Source organism: Plectropomus leopardus, chromosome 1 (assembly GCF_026936395.1).
Source record: "Plectropomus leopardus strain MGB_pleo_1.0 chromosome 1, ASM2693639v1, whole genome shotgun sequence".
Taxonomy (NCBI): Eukaryota; Metazoa; Chordata; class Actinopteri; order Perciformes; family Serranidae; genus Plectropomus; species Plectropomus leopardus.
This window is the reverse complement of record NC_142176.1, coordinates 42,897,174-42,919,803: the sequence shown is the minus strand read 5'-3', so window position 1 is coordinate 42,919,803 and position 22,630 is coordinate 42,897,174. Positions and strand designations below refer to the sequence as shown.

At 40.5% G+C, this 22,630-nt stretch overlaps 1 protein-coding gene across 2 annotated transcripts in view; it reads left to right on the top strand.

Annotated features, from left to right (window-relative positions):
* The window catches only part of adamts17 (ADAM metallopeptidase with thrombospondin type 1 motif, 17), a 144,859-nt gene that overhangs the window by 62,898 nt on the left and 59,331 nt on the right, over positions 1 to 22,630 (top strand). For both annotated transcript variants that reach the window (XM_088081458.1, XM_042485175.2), the window contains exons 11-14: positions 2,676 to 2,777; positions 5,002 to 5,147; positions 7,320 to 7,489; positions 8,817 to 8,944. In XM_088081458.1, coding sequence (XP_087937584.1) covers positions 2,676 to 2,777; positions 5,002 to 5,147; positions 7,320 to 7,489; positions 8,817 to 8,944 — 546 coding nt within the window. The remainder of the gene's footprint in view (positions 1 to 2,675; positions 2,778 to 5,001; positions 5,148 to 7,319; positions 7,490 to 8,816; positions 8,945 to 22,630) is intronic.

The window sequence follows — 22,630 nt, the reverse complement described above, 5'->3', positions numbered from 1 at the left end:
ATCAGGGCTCTGTGACATCTCTCCAACTCCGGGGGTTTTGTAAAGCTTTCGTCGTTCAGCAGTTTCACCAGAAGCTCGGACATAAATTTCAGGGGACACTGTCCCCGCTCGCTATCCTCGGGAACACCGAGGACCCTCAAGTTCATGCGCCTCTGCCTATTTTCATATCCATCCAATGCATCTTTTAGTCCTTCATTTTCCTTGGCAAGGACCCGCACAGTGGCTTGCAGCTCCTCCATGGAAGTTTCCAGCGTGGTGATCCGGTCACTGTGGTCTGAAAGTGCGCCCTCCGCCTCGGCAAAACGAGCCTCAAACGATTCAACCTGGCGTTTTACGGCTTCCAGTGTTGTCTGAATCGGCACGAGCGCTGTTGTTATTGCTTCCGTGATGTTACTCCGGGATTTCTCGAGCTCAGTTACCAACGAGGCTAACGTTAGCTGCTGCTCCGCCGCAGCCGCCGCTGCCTCGGTGCTTCTCGTAGCCGGCCTCTCTTTTTTGTTTCCTTCCGACATCTTGAATGAAAGACTAATCTAATAAGGTCGTTGGCGCGACGTTGTGGTCACTTTATTGGCGTAATTATTAAGATAAAACGAACTATACTCGGGAGCTCTGCTCCACGCGTCCGCTCAGCTCGCCATCAACCCGGAAGTCCTAACTCCTCTTAATCTTTTGATGATATTATGGATTGTAGATAGTGAAATCCCTCAGTTTTTCACAAGTCTTTTTTTAAGAGAGGTGGTTTGTAAACTGTTAGACTGTTTGCCTGTGCAGTTTTTCACATAGTGACCACGCTTGCTTGTGAACAACTGCGCCTTTTGAGGATGCCCCTTTTAAACCCACAACATCTTTTACCAGTTAATCTGTTTACCTGTCAATGATACAAGCAGGTATTTTTGAGCATTGCGCAATGTTCAGTCTTTTGTTGCTCCTGTTGCTCCCCAACTTTTCTGAAATGTGTTTCAGGCATGAAATTCAGAATGGGTGTATATTTACAAAGAAACACAAGTTTATCAGTTTGAACATTAACTATCCCTTCTTTGGACTGTGTTCAACTGAATTCACATCAAAAAGGATTTGCAATTCGTTGTGTTCTGTTTTTATTTACCTTTTGTACAATGTCCCAACTTTTTTTGGATTTGGGGTTGAAATATAACATATAAAATGAAACATCCTGCCTTGGTGGTCCTGCCTTTGTCGTAAGCGCTGACTGATTGTGACTTGACTTTGGTTAGATGTTCTGACAGTATAGCCATGAAAAGGTGTCCCACTGGGATGCTTCTGGTGGCCTCTCTTGACTTGAGTCCGTTCTGATTTGAAGCCGTGGTGGGATTTTCAACATCCTCTCCTTGTATCCGTTGAGTACCCCCTGGACCTCCTTCCTCTCTATCCTCCTCACTGATGAGATGTTGTGCTCTGTGTAGAAGCCTCCTCACCACTCATCTTAAATATTTTAAGTGATTAGTGTGATATGTGTGAGTGAAGAGTAAGACCAGGAGAATCATGAAAGATCCCAATCACCCTGTTGAGGTCAGGAAGAAGGCACCAGTTACACCAGCAGCACTGAGAGGCTCAGGAGGAGCTTCTACCGTCTGGACACAAAGATCCTAAACATGGCCGCTGCTGAAGTGAAACTTCCTCCATCTTAACCCTTTGAAACCTTGACCAACATCAGCGCTCTTGTGCTGCGTTCAGAAAAATGTATTCATCATAATTACTTTATATTATTTTGATTTAATTGTAGCACTTTTATTGGTGTCATTTCAGGGTTTTATTCTTTTACTATTCTTTTTTTTTGTTTTTTGCTAATTTCAATTCAATTTCAATTTCTTGCTAATCTTTGGGGCCTGCTTTCCATCTTTTTGAAAGAAATCAAGCCTGTTTGCTCAGGTTTCAAAGAGTTAAAGTTCTGCATCTGCGCTCAGACAGAAGTATTGTGGAAAGGTGACTTGGGGGGCTGATCAGTGTCATTTATGTAAACAGAGTCTTCAAGCCAAACACAGTCAGCATTTAAAGGGGAAGTACACCCATTAAGAAAAAAAAGGTAAAGACAAGCAACTCTCTCCAAAGTCCAAAAACAAGAGTGTGAAAACTCAAATTTGTGATGTCATCAAAAATGTAGTCTGGAGCTGCCAGTCAGATGATGAAAGGTGAAGTATGTTCTAGGTAACGCTGCATTTTCTGTCAGAACTGAGAACACTACAAAAGAGAGTAGGATGGTGATGTGAGCATTAGTGAGTGATGCAAAGCATTGGAATTAGGCAACAAAGTCATGAATGGTCAGGTTTAAGAAAAGGAGCCACATGGTAAGGTGTAGAACAAAAACATACACCTTATATTACGTGGTTACCAGCAGCTTTATTACCTGATGCTGTCCAGCATTTCATGCGCACGCGGAAGGTTCTGTCTGGCTGCATTCTCAAGTGACAGGTAGTGATCCCTTTTAATGTGAAACATCAGCAAGTAGTGTTGAGTTCTATTTCATGATCCAAAGACAACAAAGACAAAGCATGAATAGCATGAATTTGTAAATGAGGAAAACTGAGAGCAGCACAGTGGTGAGTATGACATGACTGTTGTACTAGTGGAATTTAAGAATAAATTTAACTGGTGCTAAATTTGTCTTGAGAAAACCACAATTTATGTGAGAATTCTGCATGTGTATGTGTTTGTATCAGCACCTGATGTGTGCCGGCCTGTGGTGTTTAGTAGAAGGAGATACATCATGCAAGACCAAACTGGATCCTCCTCTGGATGGAACTGAGTGTGGAGCAGACAAGGTATGACTGCCTCACTCACACACTGTGCTTACCACATGCACAAATACTCACATCTGTATATAAAGATGGACTACATGTCTCCACGTCCTCCCACTTCACAACATTGAACCCAAAATGTCTCAGATACTGCCCTTTTATAGCAAGCACATCAACTGACACACACAGCTGTCAGATATGATGTCTTGCTCCTTTTTTAATCATCGACAAAACAAACTTTTCAGAAAAATGAACACTTAAACATTTATCAGTGGAATAGAAGTATGGGCCATAAAATGAAGCTGATTTCAATGCCATTGCACAACATGGGGCACTGAAACATTTTTACTTAATCAAAAACACCTTATGGTTCTGCACGAGAAAATAAAAAATGTTCATGTTTCATCATTTCCAGATTAGTGTTTAAACAAAATTATGGCAAAATTTTACCACGTCTAATTTTGCTTGATGTCAGTCACTGAATTTCAAGCATATTTTGCACACGTTTGCCATATCTGATGGTCTAAACACTTGAGTTAACTAAAACTCTAACCAAAACCTTATTCCGACATTTAGGTTTAAATGGTCAGTTTGGGAGATACTTTTTGATGCTGAGATTAATGTATATTAAATGTCAAGCAAAAGCAGCAGCATAAGATCTCCTTTTTTATTATGTTATTAGGTATTATGATTTCTGTTTGGCCATCTGTTCGATCCATTCTTTTGAATATCATATATCAATGACGCATTAAGGGAATTTCTTGGAATTTAGCAGAAACATTCACTTGGACTTAAGGATGAATTCATTAGATTTTGATGGTCAAAGGTCAAGATCACTGTGACCTCATCTGTCTCATTCTTGTCCCTCATTCTTGAAAGAATTTGCTCAAATTAGGCAAGAAATGTTGGGGCGGACTTAATAAGATAAGATGTCGATAGTCTAAAGTCAAGGTCATGGTGGCCTTGCATTTGTCTAATTCTTGTTAAAGCATTATCTCAAAAACACTTGGAGGGAATTTCTTCAAATTCGGCACTGATGTTTGAGAGAACTTTAGGATGGACTGATTAGATTTTGGTGAGTAAAGGCCATGGTTAAGCTGACCTTGCATTTTTTCCAGTCTTGTGAATGTGATGTCTCGAGAACATCTTGAGGGAATTTCTTCAAATTTGACACAAAGATCCACTTGGACTCAAAGATGAGTTAATGCGATTTTGTCAGTCAAAGGCCAAGGTTACCAGGACCTTGCATCTGTCTCATTTTTGTGAAGGCAATATCTGAAGATAGCCATGAGGGAGTTTCCTCAAATTTGGCATAAATGTCCACTTGGACTCAAGAATGAACTGATTAGAATCTGGTGGGCCAAGGTCAAACTTCAAGTTCACTGTGACCCTTCTAAACTTTCTTTGGCCATAACTCAGGAATTCCTGCACTCAAATGTCAGACAAATGTCTAATAGAATAAAATGATGAAGTTCTGACATTTTCTATCCAAGAGGTCAAAGGTCAACTGTGACATCATATGTTATGCAAAAACACTTTTCTGGCCATTTTTAAAAGTCATATCTCAGGAACAGAGGAAGAGGCATTTGGTCAGATACTAAATTGGTGACACTAATCTTGAAACTGATTGTGGAGAATTGTTTTGCTGTCAGGGGGAAGATGTGTGTGAAGCATCTCTTTTTTTACAGACATGGATATAAAACTGTAAGTGCAACTTGACTGGTGCACGGAGGCATACAACCCCATGGCAGTACTTCCAGTTGAAGTTCACAATTATTTGCATTTATGGATATTGACAGAAAAACAGGATATTTTGCAGAGAATCTTAAACACAAAGTCCATAAGGGTGTTGTGGATGCAAAAGCACATTTAAAAAGTAGAACCTACGTTATAGAATGAGAATCACTCCACTCTCTTCACCTTATGACCTACAAGACTATCTTAATTGACAGCAACCATCCTAGGAAAAAAATGTTAGAAAATTCTTAGTTTGGCCCATGTCCCATCCACTAACACTGAGAAGGTGGAGTTTATTTCTTATACTTAAATAATAGCGAGCCACCAGCACAGTATGTTTTGGTTTCACTTTTGGGGAGTTGTCATGCCATCAGTCTTAATGTACAGTCACTGACTCATCTTTACCTCTCTCAGAAAACATTTTATCATTCAAGATGCCTATTGACTTCCCTAAATGAAGATTATGGTGATTGTGTGTATTTGACGTAATTTTCGTGTGTGTTTGTGTCAGTGGTGCAGGGCGGGTGAGTGTGTCAGTAAGACTCCCATCCCTGAGCATGTGGACGGTGACTGGAGTCCATGGAGCCAGTGGAGCATGTGCAGTAGGACCTGCGGAACTGGAGTCCAGTTCAGACAGAGGAAATGCGACAACCCTCCGTATGTCACATGTCTGTCTGTGTTTGTTTGTTCAAGTATCCCACACTGTGATAAAAAGGCTGTCCCCACAAAGGTTTTGGATGTAAGTTTTAGAAAATCCTTGTTGTTAAAGACAAGTGACCTGCAGCAGAATTCTGTTGCTTGTGCTCACACTCTGTAGGTGCCAGTTAGCAACAGCATCTTCTTCACTATCACCTCCTTAGTTTTGCTGATGCTCAGCAGTAGGTCCTCTACCTCTTTCAGGTAGGCCTTTTCATTTCTTGCAACAGTTTTTGCCAGTTGCCCCCCCTGTTGAAAGAAATCAAACCAATGTGCTCAGGGTTCAAAGGTTCAAAAACTTGTGTTAGGCGTTTGAGTGCAGCACAAGAAAAATGATGTTGGTTAACTGAGGTTTTTGTCATAGTTGCCCATGTTGTTTTACAGATTAGAGTCAGCACAGACTCGGTGAGTTCATGAAGGTCATCAGTGAGGTTGATTATGGTGTCGTGGAACTGGGCAGCTTCTGACTGGCCTGATCATTTCCTGACTGCTCACGTCACTGGGGACATGAACTGTAGTGTTTATATACATTGATCTGAACAAGATGGCATCATGGTCACTCAGTGGTCCAGTGTCCTTATTCCCCTTGCAGGGCAGTCAATATGTTGATTGCAGTGAAACATAGCCTTCTTAAAGTCTGCCTGATTGAAGTCTCCAGCTGCAACGAGTGCAGTGTCAGGATTACGGGTCTGTGAGGAGTTCAGGTCTTAGCAGAGATGTGACAGGAGCAGGGCAGTGCCTGTGTTGGCTAAATTTGGAATATAGATTGCTATGATAATGAGCGATTGTCACAAAACTGACCCATTTGTTGGGGAGTGGAGAGAAAGCCAATTTTCCCATCTCATTAACTGAGTATATGTCTTCTGTAAGTTTAATTATGTTGGCCCCCTTGTAGGATAGTACACATGGGCTGTTACTACATACTTTATTTCTTTTACTTACTGTAGTATGAAAGGATGCAAAGAGATTCCCTTGTTCCCTTGAACTGTGGTCATCTTTCTGCTCAAATTGGTGGTTACATAATTGGCCACCGCAGCATGATATAAAGCTGCATTGCTCAAAATGTCACATCTTTTTCAACATTTTGTTATGGGTTGCTGTGTTTTTTTTGTTGTTTTTTTTGGGGGGGGTTGTACCTTCTGCAACCCCACCATCTCAACCTTCATGCACTACCCGCAGTTACGTGAATGGGAGTGCTAATGTTTTCATGTTGGTGTAAATGCAGCCTAACTTCACAACTGCTGGCTGTGCTTCTCTTGTGCTGTGCTGCACTGTCTAGTCTGTCCATGTGCTGTCAATGTCCTCTGTTCATGCTGTGACCTTAGCAGTTATTCATGTTTTTTACACATCAGTCTTACAAGGCAGATCTCCATTAACCTTCAAATTGCACAAATTGAAACATCAATTTTGAAAAAACTTTATTGCAAAAAAAAGTTTTTATGTTCACATGAGGTATGTATATCTCCTGCTGTTAAATTAACTGACAACTTATGGAGTTTAAAATATTTTTTGCTTTTAAGAGTGTGACTTACAGACAGATTTTGCTGCCGAGTTTACCGTGATGCTTTCACACTCAGCATTTTACAATCGTGTGATTACCTTTCAATTAAACTGGGCATATTCCCAGTGAGAAATTGGATCTCTGTGTATTTGTGTGATATAATTAATTCATATTGGTAACACAAACATGTGCATCAACCAAGGCTTGATGTTTCTCCAGCTTAAAGAAGTTCCAGCTGAGTGCTAAACTGCAGAGAGGCACCTCGCTAAAAAATCCTCCAACTAAACTGATGCGCAAACTCATGCAACATTCTGATTAGCTTCTATAGAAGCATGCAACAACTAGAAATTTAATTCTTATATGTTTAAGTCTGCTAAAAAGGTCTGTTCGTAATAAAATATACGTATGTCAGAATTCTGTGCAGTGTGTATAAAAACTGTTAATAGCTCTGACCTGCTTGAACTACCATGATTATACCTGCTCAAACACATCCTGCATTTAACCTTGTTAGATAGCAGTGCTCACACACACACACACACACACACACACATGCTAGCCTCTGTCTAGAGTGTGCATATTATACTCTGCTTGTGTGTGTGTGTGTGTGTGTGTGTGTGTGTGTGTGCGTGCAGGCCTGGTCCTGGAGGTCGACACTGTCAGAAAGCCAATGTTGAACACAAGGCCTGTGAAAATCCTCCCTGTCCTAAGGGGGCACCCAGCTTCCGAGACCTGCAGTGTTTGTCATATGACCGACATGCCAGCAAGAAGAAGGGCAACATGCTGACTGCTATTATTAATGATGGTGAGACACACACACACGCACACACAGTGACAGCTTTTTGTGTTAACTATTCGTTTTTTTTGTTTTTTTGTATTGAATCAAAGCAAGGAGATGTCCTGACAAGAGTTGTCTAGTCACACACTGTAATAAAGCCTCATTTCCACTGCACAAAAATCCCACTAACACCTGCTAACATTTGGCATTCACACCCAGGGCAAAATGACTCTGAAGTAGTCCCAGGTTTTTATCGCCTCCAGCTCCAATCTGCATTGATGGAAACACAACACCCGGGTGAATGTGGTAATTTCAGCACCATAACCCACGAGAGTCAATGGTTCGCTGTCACTAATAACCCTCCATCACCTAAGCAGTGCTATAACATTATTCCAAGTTAGTCTGCACTAAGTTTGAAAGAGAGACTGAACAGGTAAGAGATACATTAATAGAATAAACCACTGAAAAGTTTCCACAGACCTCTACTGTTTACAACACACGGACACACCAACAAAATGACCCACACACACACAAAAGCTGACAGAGGGGCAGACTCATGTACTGCAGCTGTGTGTTCACTGGCAGTGGGAATGCAGTCTATCTCCTATGTTTAAGCAGTTTTACACTTGTTTGACAAATCAGCATGTCATCTGCTAATTTTTTGAAAAAGGGGTATAAGGGGAATTGGCGGTGGCAGTGGCAGCCATGGAGCCCTTCTATGAATTAAATCATTCTGATTGGCCATTCAGTTCAGTGCAGGAGAAGACAAACATAAGTGAATAATGTACACAAACGGCTAAATTCAAGCGCAAGTGAGGTCGAAACAGACTTGTTTTATAAGGTTGGATTGTTTTTATTTAGCCTTTGAGGTCCTAACAGAAACATTTCCTGATGGTTTGTGTTGTTGTTCACTGCCACACTCTAAATCTGCTTTTTTTCTTTCAACATAAAATCAAGGCGGTCTTCTGGTTTCCATATTTGAATAATGATGACAGACGACCTCCATCTGCTGGTGTGGAGGGGTATCTCCTCACATGCAGGCACAGAACATATGTGTTGGATGACTGTCTTTTTTTTGTGTTCTTTGTGCTTCACCGCTAGTTCTCCTTCTCACCAAATTGCTCAGCTTATAAAAACTATTTTAACTTAATTTTTCCAAAAAATAGGAAATGTATAATTATAAGGAAACTGAGAAGATAGACCATTAACATTTATTCATGCACAATAGGAAAACTTTATAATGAGATCATAGTGTAAAAACACAAATTACTCAGTTTCCTCTCTATATATATATGTGTGTGTGTGTGTGTGTGTGTGTGTGTGTGTGTGTGTGTGTGTGTGTGTGTGTGAGCAGAGAAGCCATGTGTGTTGTTCTGCAGCCCGGTGGGTAGAGATGTTCCTGTCCTGATGGCTGACAGAGTGATGGATGGGACGCCCTGTGGACCATACGAGGCCGACCTGTGTGTTAACGGAAGGTGTCAGGTACACACACTTAGTCACGCACACACATGAATACTTCTTTAAAACTATGTCGTGGAGTGGTACACCAAATACAGTTAGACCTGGTGGCCTGCCTGCTCTTCTGTCCAAGAGGGTCAGAGCCAGGTCTCAGTGCATTATGACGGCATTCATAGTGAATTACAAACCCCAATTCCAATGCAGTTGGGACATTGTGTAAAACGTAAACAAAAACAGAATACAATGATTTGCAAATCCTTTTCAACCTATATTCAATTGTATCCACTACAAAGACAAGATATTTAATGTGTTTAATGTTTAAACTGATAAACTTCATTGTTTTTTTTGCAAATATTCACTCATTTTGAATTTGATGCCTGCAAAACGTTCCAAAGAAGCTGGGACAGGGGCAACAAGACTAAGAAAGTTGAGGAATGCTCAAAAAACACCTGTTTGGAACATTCCATAGGTGAACAGGTTAATTTGAAACAGGTGAGTGTCATGATTGGGTATAAAAGGAGCATCCCCGAAAGGCTCGGTCGTGCACAGGCAAGGATGGGGCAAGGTTCACTGCATAGTCCAACAGTTTAAGAACAACGTTTCTCAACGCACCATTGCAAGGAATTTAGGGATTTCATCATCTACAGTCAATAATATCATCAAAAGATTCAGAGAATCTGGAGAAATCCCTGCGCGTAAGCGGCAAGACCGAAAACCTTTGAATCTGAGATGGACTGACGCAAAGTGGAAAAGTGTGCTGTGGGCCAAAGAGGAAAAGGACCATCCAGACTGTTATGAGTGCATTCATAAGGCATTATGAATGCACTCATAAACATACATAGTTTTCTGTGTCTATTGTGTGTTTAGAAGTGGTTGAGATTGCCACTATCATGCAAATAGTTGGTCCACCTTAACATCCACCTTAAGTGAGTCTGATCAGATTGAGGGTGTTGCATGCTGAGGCCAATTGCGATTAGCGATATCTGCTTGTGATTTATATGTGATTTGTGATAGCTCTGAGTACTTCTTCCACCACTGCATGTTAGCTTTAGTTATTGAACAATGACAGCTATAACAGTAATAATGGGAATATGACTATTAACTATTGGCAGTATATGATAGCATATTAGATGTATTAATATATGGTATAATATGTAACAATAATAATTATATGTGTATTGCAATAGTAGAAATATGACTAACAATAAGAGAAGTATGGGGATCAGGCAGGACCCTGATCCAGGGGCTACCTCCATCAAAGAGGACCTGTGAGATGTAAAAAAGCACAGAATGTCTGGGGAAGAAGCAAAGTTAGTAACATGCATTAATGAGACATGATTGTGTGTCAGAGAGATGAGGGGAAAGGATCTCACTGTGTCGCACATGATGATGAAAACTTACTAAATATAAGAAAATGCTAAATTATTCAATGAAACTGAAACTTCTTTCGAGCACCTCCACATGACCCCAAGGGGCACAAATGGAGCGAAGTGATAAACATTCAATTGACATCTGGCCTACAAAAACACGCACTGAAATCACCCAAAATATGAATTGCCATACTGACAGGTTTACCCTTGATTTGATTACGACCTTTGTGGAGCCACTTCAGTGAGTGTGGTTTTTTAATCATTGAATCCTGGAAGACACTGAGACCGAATGGTCTGACAAATAAGTCTGTTTACTCTATTAAACAACTAACTTCAACTTAAAATGTATTTTGATCAGTATGCTATGTTTAACCATCCAAAAAGTAATGGTTATGTTCTAATATGTCCATTTTGATGCAGAAATGGATTTCATTGTGCCTGTGTTGGGGGAGGGGGGGGGTCAGTGGTTAACCCCCATCTCCCCCTTTTTACAACTTAAACCACTAGGTAAAAGAGGCATACCAGACTAAAAGAACTGGAAAAATCTAACGAACTAGTTGTGTGCACACCAAAAGCAATAAAACTCCTGCCCTGATTTTGACTGCAAGCAAAGCCAGAGCCGAAATATGGCTTGTCTAAAAATAACACACTCAGCCAGACACAAACAATATTTATTTAGAATAACCACAATTTCAAACGACAAGAAACAGGCATGGCTGAGTTGCTGGCTCTCTCCTGGGAGGCATTGCCATCTGCTGGACAGGAGGGCCAATTGCAACATTTTTCCTCAATAAACCAGGAAATCTCTGGAAAGCTCGTTCAGCCCCCTGCTGGACAAAATGGGGATAGAAATTCTGGACAAGGCTTTGGAAAGGACAAAACAAATTTATCAGTACTGGACATGTTACTCACAGGAGATGGAACTCTTGCTCCTCCACTGGTAAAGCCTCCTGATAAACTAGACATACAGCTGACCTTGGCTGAGGTTCTATAAAGGAAATAAAGAATTAGAGAATGCAATTTCTGAAGGGTGTGAATGCTCAGCTTACGCTCAGCTTACACTAAGCTACAGTGCTCATGCTGAATAGTACTGATGGTCAAATGAAGTCTCATGAACCATTTTCTTTCTTTTCTGAGTCTACTCGGTGGCACTCTCTGTTGAACAGAGAGTGCCTTTGCTTGACCTTTTTTTCTTTTCTTTTTTTTTTGAACAATAGCGCCATCCAGTTGGCTCAGAAGAGAAAGACGGTTCACAAGGCTTCATTTGGCCATCACTACTGAATAGCTTACGCTACGCTAAAATGCTTGTTTGAATGACTTGAACATGAAGTAGTATGATTACCTAAAAAAAAAGTTGAACAGGTTAAATTTTGATGAATGTCTTTAAAATTTTGAATGATTCTAATCAGGTAGAATATATGCTACACTGCGATGTTTGCTTGAATTTGTTAGAAGATGGTGAAGCAGTATCAATACCTGAAAAAAAGTGTGAGGGAGTTTAATTTGCATGAATGTCATTAAAATGCTGAATACTACTCATTGTGTGGAACATCTAAAAGCCTGTTAAAAAAGCTGACATTTGTTAGAAGATGGTGAAAAAACAGGAGTTGAAGTGTGTAAAGGAGTCTAATTAGTTTGATTTAGTGCACTAGAGTAAACAGTAGAGCAATGATAGAGTACTGACAACGGAAGTTCAAAATGCTCAGGTGTCAGGTGACTCACGGAGGCTTCGAATAGTTCCCGGAAGTGTCTGGCAGGCTATTTGAATACATTATATGGACAGACAAAATCAGATTTTCGCTAAACAGCAGTAAAGCATTGATTGACAATATACATGGAGCGCATTATATGTAGTTTCATTATTATATTGTTTTTTTAAAGTAAAACATGCTTATATTTGAAGATTAATGTTAACAGCTAGGGTTAGATTAGCCTGATTAATGTCACACTCGGGAGATTCACACCTTTCAGCAGCTCAAGAGTCAGAGGCAACAGAAAAGAATAGACTGAGTGCTAAATAAGGGTTAAATATGATTAAGATACAAAAAATAAACTATATTGTAAAAAACAAAATGTTATATATACATATATATATATATATATGATATGTATAATTACATAGTATAAATATGAGTGATGTGGTTATGACATAGATGCTTATGCTGACATATTTTAGACTTACCTTACCATGGTAAAGGAGCAGGTTCCTGTTTATTCCTTATATATATAAACGTGTATTTTATTTATCTTTGTCTTTCTACTGACTTACTTACTGCAGTTAATTAGTTTAATTAATATCTAATAAACTCAGAAACATAAATAGCTGATAGATTTCTTGCTGTGCTGCATGGGGATGATCCAGGTGTGAAGAGAAAGGTGGTACATGTGCACATTTTCTCCATTTACACGCAGATGAGGAAAATATTGTTGAGTAATGTCAGTAGAAGTAGTCTTATACTCACCACAGATTACAACTACAAAAATATGTGAGGTTGTTATTTTTTAAAAAACTGCATAAGAACGTTTTCCTCAAACAAGGAGCTCACCATTGGGAAGCCTTATGGTTTAATAAAAATAAGGAACAGGGAAAGGCTTGCAGAAGACAGGAAGCTGACATTCAGGATGAGGGTGTTGTCTTAGTGCAGGAGTCTCCAGGATCCACTGAATCCTGTGAAGCTCTTTTGCTGAAAGAGGGAGGGAGAAAAGGACAGGAGAGAGGGTCAGACATACTTTTATAGGCCCGGGTGGGAAACCGCATCAGAGATGAGGTGTGTTTGTTCCCCAACTTCAGTTATGAGACTTTGTTAGTTATGTTAAGTTTGCGCTTATCATAGTGAATTACTCGCTTGGAAATTAGCTTTTGCTGTACTAGCCTCAGCATTTGGTTCTATAGTGTTTCATATGAAAGGCCTACAAATATTGATCCTTTTTTCAATAATTTATCAGACTTTTATCGTCAGCTTGCCTGTCCCTGTGTCCAAGCTTTTTCATTTGTTTAAAAAGGTCTAGGCTACTTCATTGTTCTATGTCATCACACTACTGTTAATATAAGAGAGTGATTTCAATATAAAGTGTAAACCGCTGCATGTGAATGCATGAATTAGTCAGATCTGTGCTCCAGAGGAGAGCCTTCATCAGGCTGTGTAATATTACCCTCTACTGGATTTATACGTTAATGAACTGCATTAAAATAGAGCCTTCTGTGTTTTTATAACCCGCTTCAAAATAGTTCCTCCAGCACCCAGTGCTCCTATTGTTAGTTACCAATATACAAAAACAAGATTACTTATATAACACCATAATAAATCACAAAGCTAAAAACACTCACCCTTAAAATACGTTTCTGTTTACAGTAATGTTTTTTTTACGTTCTGTTTAGATCTCAAATATGCACTCTTTATCCATATCAATACTAATGTACCATAAAATAGCACTCTGCTATCAAGCACCATGTTGTCTTTAACAAAGCTGACATGTAACTCACACTGACCTGCAAAATAAATCACACAAGCCTTTTCTCCCCTTTAACTCCCCAGTGTTTGACGAAATTATTTAAGAGCAGGACATTTTAAATTAACAGGCTGTTAGCTGCTAACGATATGTGTACAGTATATTCAGTACAGTGTGCTTACGTTAGCTTACTCTGTTAGCATATCTGTTATTGCTTGGTAAATCTACTAATTTAGCAGCAGATTATCCAATATCATGCTTTAATGCACATGTTAATTTAGCTAAGATATGCTGATAATATAAAAAACATTTCTTTAGATGTCTTACCTTTTAAATGTGTTTGTTTAGGTTCAAAACTGCTTACAGAGCAGCAGGTTGTTTGATTTGTCTGTAGAATGTGTCAAATCCTGTGTGTACGTGTCTGTAACTGTGTCCCAACTCAGGGTCTGCATCCTTCGGCGGTTGCATTCGAATGCGCGAAGGCTGTCCCATTTGGTCACAATTTGAAGGCTCCTTCTTATGCAGCCCACAAATGCCGCCTTCTTTTCCCTCTTTTTGGAGGACACATCGCTACTATCCTTCGCGGCCTTCCATTTCCCAAGATTCCTTGCATGCCCGCGATCTTCAAAAATGATTGTCATAATGGCAGCACAGAGTGGAGATCAGAGCGTTGATTTAACTTAATGTAGGGTTTTACTCATTTGAAAACCAAACGCCAGATATGTTAAACTTAGCGGGACATTAAAATCTCATAATTTCATTAATAATACGTGGCGTTAGTAATGCTAACACATAGCCACCTAGCATACTAGCTATGGAAATGAGCCAGCTCGGCGCTGTAGCCCCGATGTGCCTCTCGCAGCAGAGTGCTGTACCCATTGAGCGAGGCTCTACTGCCCGGAGATAAATCAGCTGCCAATGCCGACAGAGGCGTTTCTCCTTCTCCTCCAGCAAAATATAAATATATTCCCTCTCTCTCTCTCTCTGTCGATGTCTGGCGAGCCTTGACAGCAGGAATCAATTGACGTGGGGGTAAAGGCGCGAACATCTGGTGACACAACCAGGAAATCCTCCGAAGGCTAGACCGTCCCATTTAACAACTATTGATGCGGTCCTTAGAGGTGCCTCCGAAGGAGTAGGCTGCGTCCTCCGAAGGATGCAGACCCTGAATTGGGACACAGTGTCTGTGTCACAGTGTTGGTGTGTCTAGCAGACCCCACAGGTTACCGTGGTAACAGTCACTGCTGGGTGAGGTTCTGGACCTGCTTGTTAATGTCAGCGATTTGAGGTGAACATCCACTCTCAAACAAGTGGCCCTAAGTTGATGACAATACCTCCAGGACACTTCAGACATATACTGTCAGAGAGACAGGCTGAGGAACACTTGGGTGTTCATTTTGTGCCTGAAAAGTTTGTGTGAGACTGAGCAGGAGTTAAAGAGAGACATGAACTGCTGCTCTGCAGAGATTTCTGGACTCGTGTACATTGAGTTATTGGGGAGGTTGGTGGATTTCTTTTTCCTTTCTTGCCCACAGTAGGAGCTGTGTGAATTGATTGGTTCCAAAGTCACATTATCAGAAAGGCTACAATTTTTACTATATTGTCACCAAAGATGGTGTGTGACGAGCAACAGCTGTAGATGCCATGGCAAGAGAAAGACAAATGTTTGGGAGGCTGTCTTCACTCTGCCAGTTAGTGTCCCTCACTCTAGCTGTGTGCATTCTCTCCCATAAGGAACAATGTTAAATCTTGATTTTGGCACTTTGACAAAGTTTCAAACAAGTTTGAATGTTTCAAAATCTAAATAGAAGTTTGAATGCTGACATGATGTTTAATATTCTAAAGGTGGAATGAAATTTTTACATGAATGTATGAAGGAGGAGAAGCGTTTTAAAGATGCTTGAAAAAAGGTTAAAGTTGAACATTCTATCCCATAGACACCAATGTTAAATCTCGAAATTGGCATTTTGACAAAGTTTCAAACAGGTTTGAATATTCTGAAAACTTTGAAAGACATTTGAAATGTGAATAAGATTTTTTAATACTGACATAATGTGGAATATTTCAAAGGTGGAATTAAGTTTGTGGGTGAATGTATGAAGGAGGAGAAGGGTTTTGAAGAAAGTTGAACTTTTGGCATGTTTGAACATTGAATGGGGTAAAAATTCCCAATTAAGCTGAAAATTGTTGAAGTTTGAATGGAGTTTGTATGTTGAAGTATGTTGAAGTTATGAAGCGGCAAAAAAGTAGGCGGAAGAAAAATAATAACTAGAAAATTTAGGCAGAAATTTCGAAGGGTGCCTACCGCTGAGGGGCCACTAATGTATGTGAGGTGGAGGAGGGGGATGGCCACACTGGCCACAAGTCACAAGGGCCAATTAATGGCCATTAATCAGTAAGTGGCATTTTTAATTGGCCACAAGGGCCAATAAAGGGCCCCCTACACCTGAGGGGCCACAAGGGCCAATGATGGCAATAGAAAGAGTGAGTTAACCATTAATTACTATTAGACAAGCGGACCAGGCATAACTTTGCATCGGAAAGGTCACACACACACACCAGAATGGCACTGTGTGTGGAAGTGTCCGCTGCTGTGGTAATTATTGGCCCAGGTGCACCCCTCCTCTCCCCTCTCCTCTCAGGTCAGCTCAAAGGAGGCAGTTAAATTTGATGGAAATGCCCCTGTCAAACTGATCCATTTCCCAGCCATACCTTTCAACAAATAGTCGAAATATTACAACGGGTAGAGAGAGGAGGTCGTAAAGAACGCAGCCATATTATTTCTGTCTGGAAAAATATCTGCTACGTTGCCCAAATCACTGAGTAAAGAAAGGTCTGCGGTAGCCAATTTCCAGAAATTTCTCATCTCAATTTGTATTGGGGTAAATGGGGAATTTTTGCGTCTCCCCTCCTTTGGAGGCTCCATGAGCCAGCTTTCAAACCCACTTTAATCTGACCACCACAAGAATTCCTACATTGTGATGTACAAATTGGAGTATATTCACTGCTAGCTGTGGGAGTAGCTCCAATTTGTTCAAATTTTGGCAGAAGATTAAGAAGAACAAGAAGAAAAACTAGGAAATTTTGGCAGAAATTTCGAAGGGTGTCTGCCGCTGATCCACTTGCTAACCACGTACTGGCTGTAGCAAGTACATGTGTAGTGCAGCAGTGTTGAGAGAAATCTAAAAATGATACTGACAGAAGCAACAGAGAGTAACAAAGATGTTGGAATATGTGTGGAAGTGCGTGTGTAATTCATATATGAGTGTAAGTGTTTAACAAAGAACAATAAGTATGAGGAATAACATAACGAGAACTGGGCCACCAGTGTATACTAATATATGTGTTAAGAATAACTGGCTCTTCAGAGGAGCCAGAAGTGGACCATTAATTATGAAGTGGCATTTTTGTATTGGAAAGCACATGCACACGCCAACAGGTCTCTGTGTTTGTGTGTGTATTAGAGTAAGTGCATGTATTTACTTACTGTATTAACACTTTAACAATGTTGGTAAATGTTTAGAGAAATCTAAACAGAATCCTGACAGCAGCAGAGAGAGAGATGTTTATAAATATTTCTTAAATGTGTTTAAAAGTGTTTGTGTGTGTAAGAGAGAGACACTAAACCTGAAACTTCTGAAGGCTTGAATTTGTTAACTGTAAATCACTGTAAATGACTGGCATCTTTGTGTTGGAAAACACGTGCACACAATCGAAATGTTGAGTTCTGAAGTGCGTGCCCCATCTATTTCTACAAACAGGGAACGCACCAACCGCGAGCTGCTGTATGCTATTCAGTGACTAAAATTAAGTGTCTCATACTTCAAAAATCCTCAGCTATCCCTTTAAATTCAAGACCTTGAATCAAACAGCTCCGAGCACCATGCACAGTTTGTGTATTTAGTAACATGACATAACATGTTGAAGAAGAAAAAAAAACATTTTATAGGCACATGAACACAGATATGTGATGACAATGTTTAACTTAACTCAAATCAATTTTAGTTTATGGAGCCCATTATCACAAAACATGGCTAGCCTCAGAGGGCTTTACAGCATACGACATCCCCCTGCCCTTAGACCCTCATGTCACCTAAGGAAAGACTCCCCGAGAAGAACCCCTGGAACGGGGGGGAGGAAGAAACCTCAGGAAGAGCGGCAGAGGACGATGAAGGATCCCTCTACCAGGATCAAACTAATTTGCTCAGGCTTTAGGCTTAAATAGCTAGTGAGAGTCATTTGAATACAGCACATCAAAACTGACGTGGAGCCAGGTTTTAAAGGGTTAAATCTTTTTTTTGGCTGGAGCCAATCCCAGCTGTCATCGGGCGGAAGGCGGGGTACACCCTGGACAGGTCGCCAGATTATCACAGGGCTCATTTCTTCACTGTTTTCCATTAAATCACAAAATGAACATATTTTTTTAAATTCATTTTGTTGATTTTGGTTTCTAACCAAACATGGGATAATGGAAAAAACGGCTCTGAACTTTAAACGAGAACAAGAGCTGTTTTTTTTTTTGTTTGTTTGTTTTTCATGCAGTTCAACCCCGTCTGACAATAAATTATACTTTCATTCACTGACCATTATAACCCACAGTGATTTTTGTTGCCTTAAAATGAAAACCCTGTGTTTCAATCCCAATTATTTACAATTCCCAGGAGTTAAAATATGAAAGAGAAAATGATGACTTAGCTTTATGCTGTTGGCTCCTTTCTGCATACAGCATGGTATAACAGGTGCACTTCATCTTGGGTTGGGCAGGAACACGTCTGGGTCAAGCCCCCAGGAAGTGTGCCACCTTCTGATGCAAAATTTACATAGTGGCCGAAAGTGGAACTACAGCGTCACGTGATGCACACTGACCCAGAAAGACTTTTCCCAGTTTGTTAACATTGGGAAAGAGACCTCCTTAAATCACTCGATATTTTTTTTTGAGACATGTTGACTTTTCAGAACGCATTTTTTTATAGCCATTATTAAAAACATTAAGTCCTAAATATGTAAAATGTGCTATTTTCCGAATCAAGATTTGGAATTCGGACATTTCTCCAGACATAAAATGAACACGCATCGGATCCGCGGGATCCGCGAGTTTCTGACACAGCACAGGCTTCATATCAGCCATAGTAACGGATATTTTTTTGCTGTAATTCATCAGTTTTTAATCACAATTCATCATTTTTACCATTTTACATCACATCCATACGCTGTTGGCTGTAAAGCTATAATATGGACGTCTTACCGTGTCTGTATCAGAGACCGTATATACAGTCTACAGTCTGTATTCAAACTACTGGTTATCAGTGAGCAGCGCAGAGCATTAGTGACAGTTACTAAAAGGTACTGAACGTGGTATTTTTAAAAGTTGAGCTGTGTGATAAAACACGGGGGCAATATTACAAGCACAACTTTTTTATGAGCACAACACATTCCTATTCTGTTAATTTGATTTCTCCGGTCGAGATTACGATATGATTCCCTGATGAGTTGTATGTATATGTGTGTGTGTAGAGAGAGACAGAGATAAATATACCATTATCTGATAATCACGTAAATATTAAAACCAACAGTGCTGTCGTTATACCGCCGATTAGCTACTGTTGCTAATAAGCTAAGCTACTATGAGAGGAATGTTCGTGCACCAGCGCTGTTCGCTTCGAGCACTCGGGTCATCTGTGTGAGCGAGCCAGTCAATGTTCAGGTTCACTCAGCCGCGTTTGGCTGTCGTTAATCACTTCCACGCATGCTCTATGGGCCAGTAGATCCGGGTATTTTACACTTTTCTAAACCCGGAAAAAGAGTTTTCTCTGCTTCATGCGCCACTGAGCAGCTCTCATAGGAATGAATGAGGCCCCGCCCCCACGGCTGTATCCAGACTTCCTTATAATACATCCATGGTCTGGGTGGCTAGCAAAAAAAATGAAAAAAACATCAGGGAACAGAACATATTCTTGAAGTCATCCTGTGTTTTTCTGAGAACTATAAGCTGTAGCATTGAAGGCACAATTTTCTTAGAATACTCAATAGGTGACAAGTTGACTGAAAAACACTAACAAAGATGTGTTGTGCAATTTTATGCGCATCTTAGCATAGAATTTACTTCAACTTCTTTTGTGGTTGCATCTTCCTCACACGAACTGCTGTCCCTATCCTGTCTGCATCTGCATCACTGGAACTGGAATCTACCATCACTGGAGATAATGCTGTTGTCCTCAGTAGACCCGTTTTTGTCCTCTTCTGCAGACTTTCTTCAACTCACTTTGTTTTACTTCCTTTGTAATTTTGGCAATGTGCTTTTTATGAAGTAAGTTTAGATAATAACAGATATTGTGCCATTAAAACTATTTCCAGCCAATACATACCACTGTGACAGTAATCAAACATGCTACTGGTTTGTAGCAACCAATACAATTAACCAGCAACACATTTACCACAGACAAATTGCACCCAGAGGAATAAATGACACGCAGAGACAAGATCAATTTCGAGTGTAATGTGGAACTCAAAATTTCAAACAAAAGTTTAAAACAGGGTTCTGGTTTGTAAAAGCCCACCTGACAGCTGATACAATTAACCAGAAAACCATTTTACAAAGACATAAATGACAGCCAGAGGAATAAATAACATGCATAGAAAAGCCAAATTTTGAGTGTAACGTGGAACTCAAAATTTCAAACAAAAGTTTCAAACATGATTAGAAAACGTCAATGATTTTACAGATTATAATGCACCCAACAAAATAAAATGACACCTTATTTGGCACTTTTAACATCTATATCAACAGTATATATTGGCTGGTAATGTGATCACTGAGTTACAACACAGTAAACAGGACTGTGGTTAGTATGATATGTTTGCAGTACACCAGATTGGAGGCAGGCATCTGGTTGAGATATGTAAATTTTATCAGTCAGTATCTGCTTATCAGTTGTTGCAGCTATGATGACTTGCGTGTAACCTCTGGAGTGAATCAACTCTTGTATAGCCTTGCCTTTACAGAAAAGGTCCTCATTAAAGTCCGCTCAAACAATGACAGGCTGGTGATTCATCATGTCCAAAGAGTCCAAGAGGCTCTGCATGTTTAGCAAAAACTTGTTGAGACTGAAATTTGGTGGTCTGTAAACAGCCGCAATCAGTGCTCTGACAGGGGCCTGGACTTTGACTACTACAAACTCAAGATCAGTCACATTGTGCAGGTATCTCCGGGCCTCTGCTTGAACATGGCTCATCACAGTACACTGCAACTCCACCTCCATTTTTGTTGCCATGTCTGGGTAGTTTGTGTAAGAGACCTGTCTGGTGCGTGCAAACATATTGTATACTTCCAACTGGAACTTTGGAGAAACAAAGAATCCAGACAAATGTGTTTCTTCCAGATAACACATCTGCAAGTCCCAGTTCGTGGTGGCATTTTATGTCCTCAATGTGTGATGGCAATCCTTGTGTGTTGTGGTGAACTATTGTCAGGGTTTGGGCTGAGTGGTCTACTAATTGCACATGGGTCAGCAGGGGTCTTGTGCTGTGGAATGACACTTGCCTCATATTTTGCAGTGCAGTGGTGATTTGAGGATTTGCGTAAATTTTATTTTCTTTAAAGTCAGTGATGGACAGTCCTTGAAGGGACGTTGTGTGACTTAGGGCAACATAGGCCATTCCAGGCTCAAACACACACTTCAGACACACCACTGCAGACTGCACTGTCATGACTTGCACTTTGTGAGCTGTACATGCAAAGGCCGGCTTCATTGGGAACTGCCTTCGAACCACTCCTTTTTTTCTCATGCTTTCCTCACTTCTCTCTACGTACACCAAAATATCTGATGGGCCTTCTATTTTTTTTTTTTTTGCGGAATTTCTGTCCTGCCGTTGGGTTGTCCAGTGCAAGTCCAAGAAGCTTGGATGCACTTTTCCATTTGGCTCGCCTGTCACTCCAAATTTCCCATTAACTATTCCATCCTCAACCTTCAGATTCTTGATCAACATAACTCGTACTCCAGGTGCAGCTTGTATGCAGTCAGGTAAATCTCTATTTGGGCTTTGACAGAGCCCAAGTGTTTCATTTCCCCAGTGGTGGTGTCTTTTGTATGATTCTCTCCCTTGATGTTAACAAAATCAGAATGAAGAACAGCAACAGTGGCAGAATTGTGCTGATCAACCTCTTTGTTGGTTGGATGCACAGAGCATCAGGTGAAGAGTCTTTCATGTCAATGACAGCCTGGGTGAGCAAACTCTCATTGTCGCTGAGTGCATCTTTGGAAACCATGGATATTTCGCGGATGATGAGAATTTCTGCACTGGATAGTAATGCTCTCAGTTCATCCAGTGCATTTCCAAGTCCTTTATATGGTTGTTTCAAAGTTCAGAGTTTTTCCTGAGATGTTAAATGCCACAGTTCCAGTGAAGGCTGTGAGTAGCACTGCAGGCATGGACATGTCTGCTTAATGGCGGAATCTGGGGAGTTGATGCAGAATTTTGGTTGCCTCCTCATATATGTACTTAATGACATGGGACTTTCCACAGCCAGCTCCTCCTGAGACAAAGTAGAAGAACTGTACAGAATTGTGGCCCCAGACTCACCTGAGGCACCATTCACGTGCAGTGTAGAATATGGATGCCTGTGTTTCATTGAGGCTCCGATACAACTACAAAGTCTGGGCTCAACTTTGGTGCCTCTATTTCTGGTACAGCTACACTGTTGTCACGATTGACTTGGTAGTCCGGTACATCCCCTCTCTTGTTTTGATCATTGGGATTCATAGCTTGGATCTTAGCGATGCACTCCAAACAATCCACTTCAAAGGGTGCAAAGGTGCCCCAGGCATTCAAAACTGGACCTAGCCTTACCATCAGTTCAAATGCCTCATCAAGTTTTTTGGCATGTCCCTCA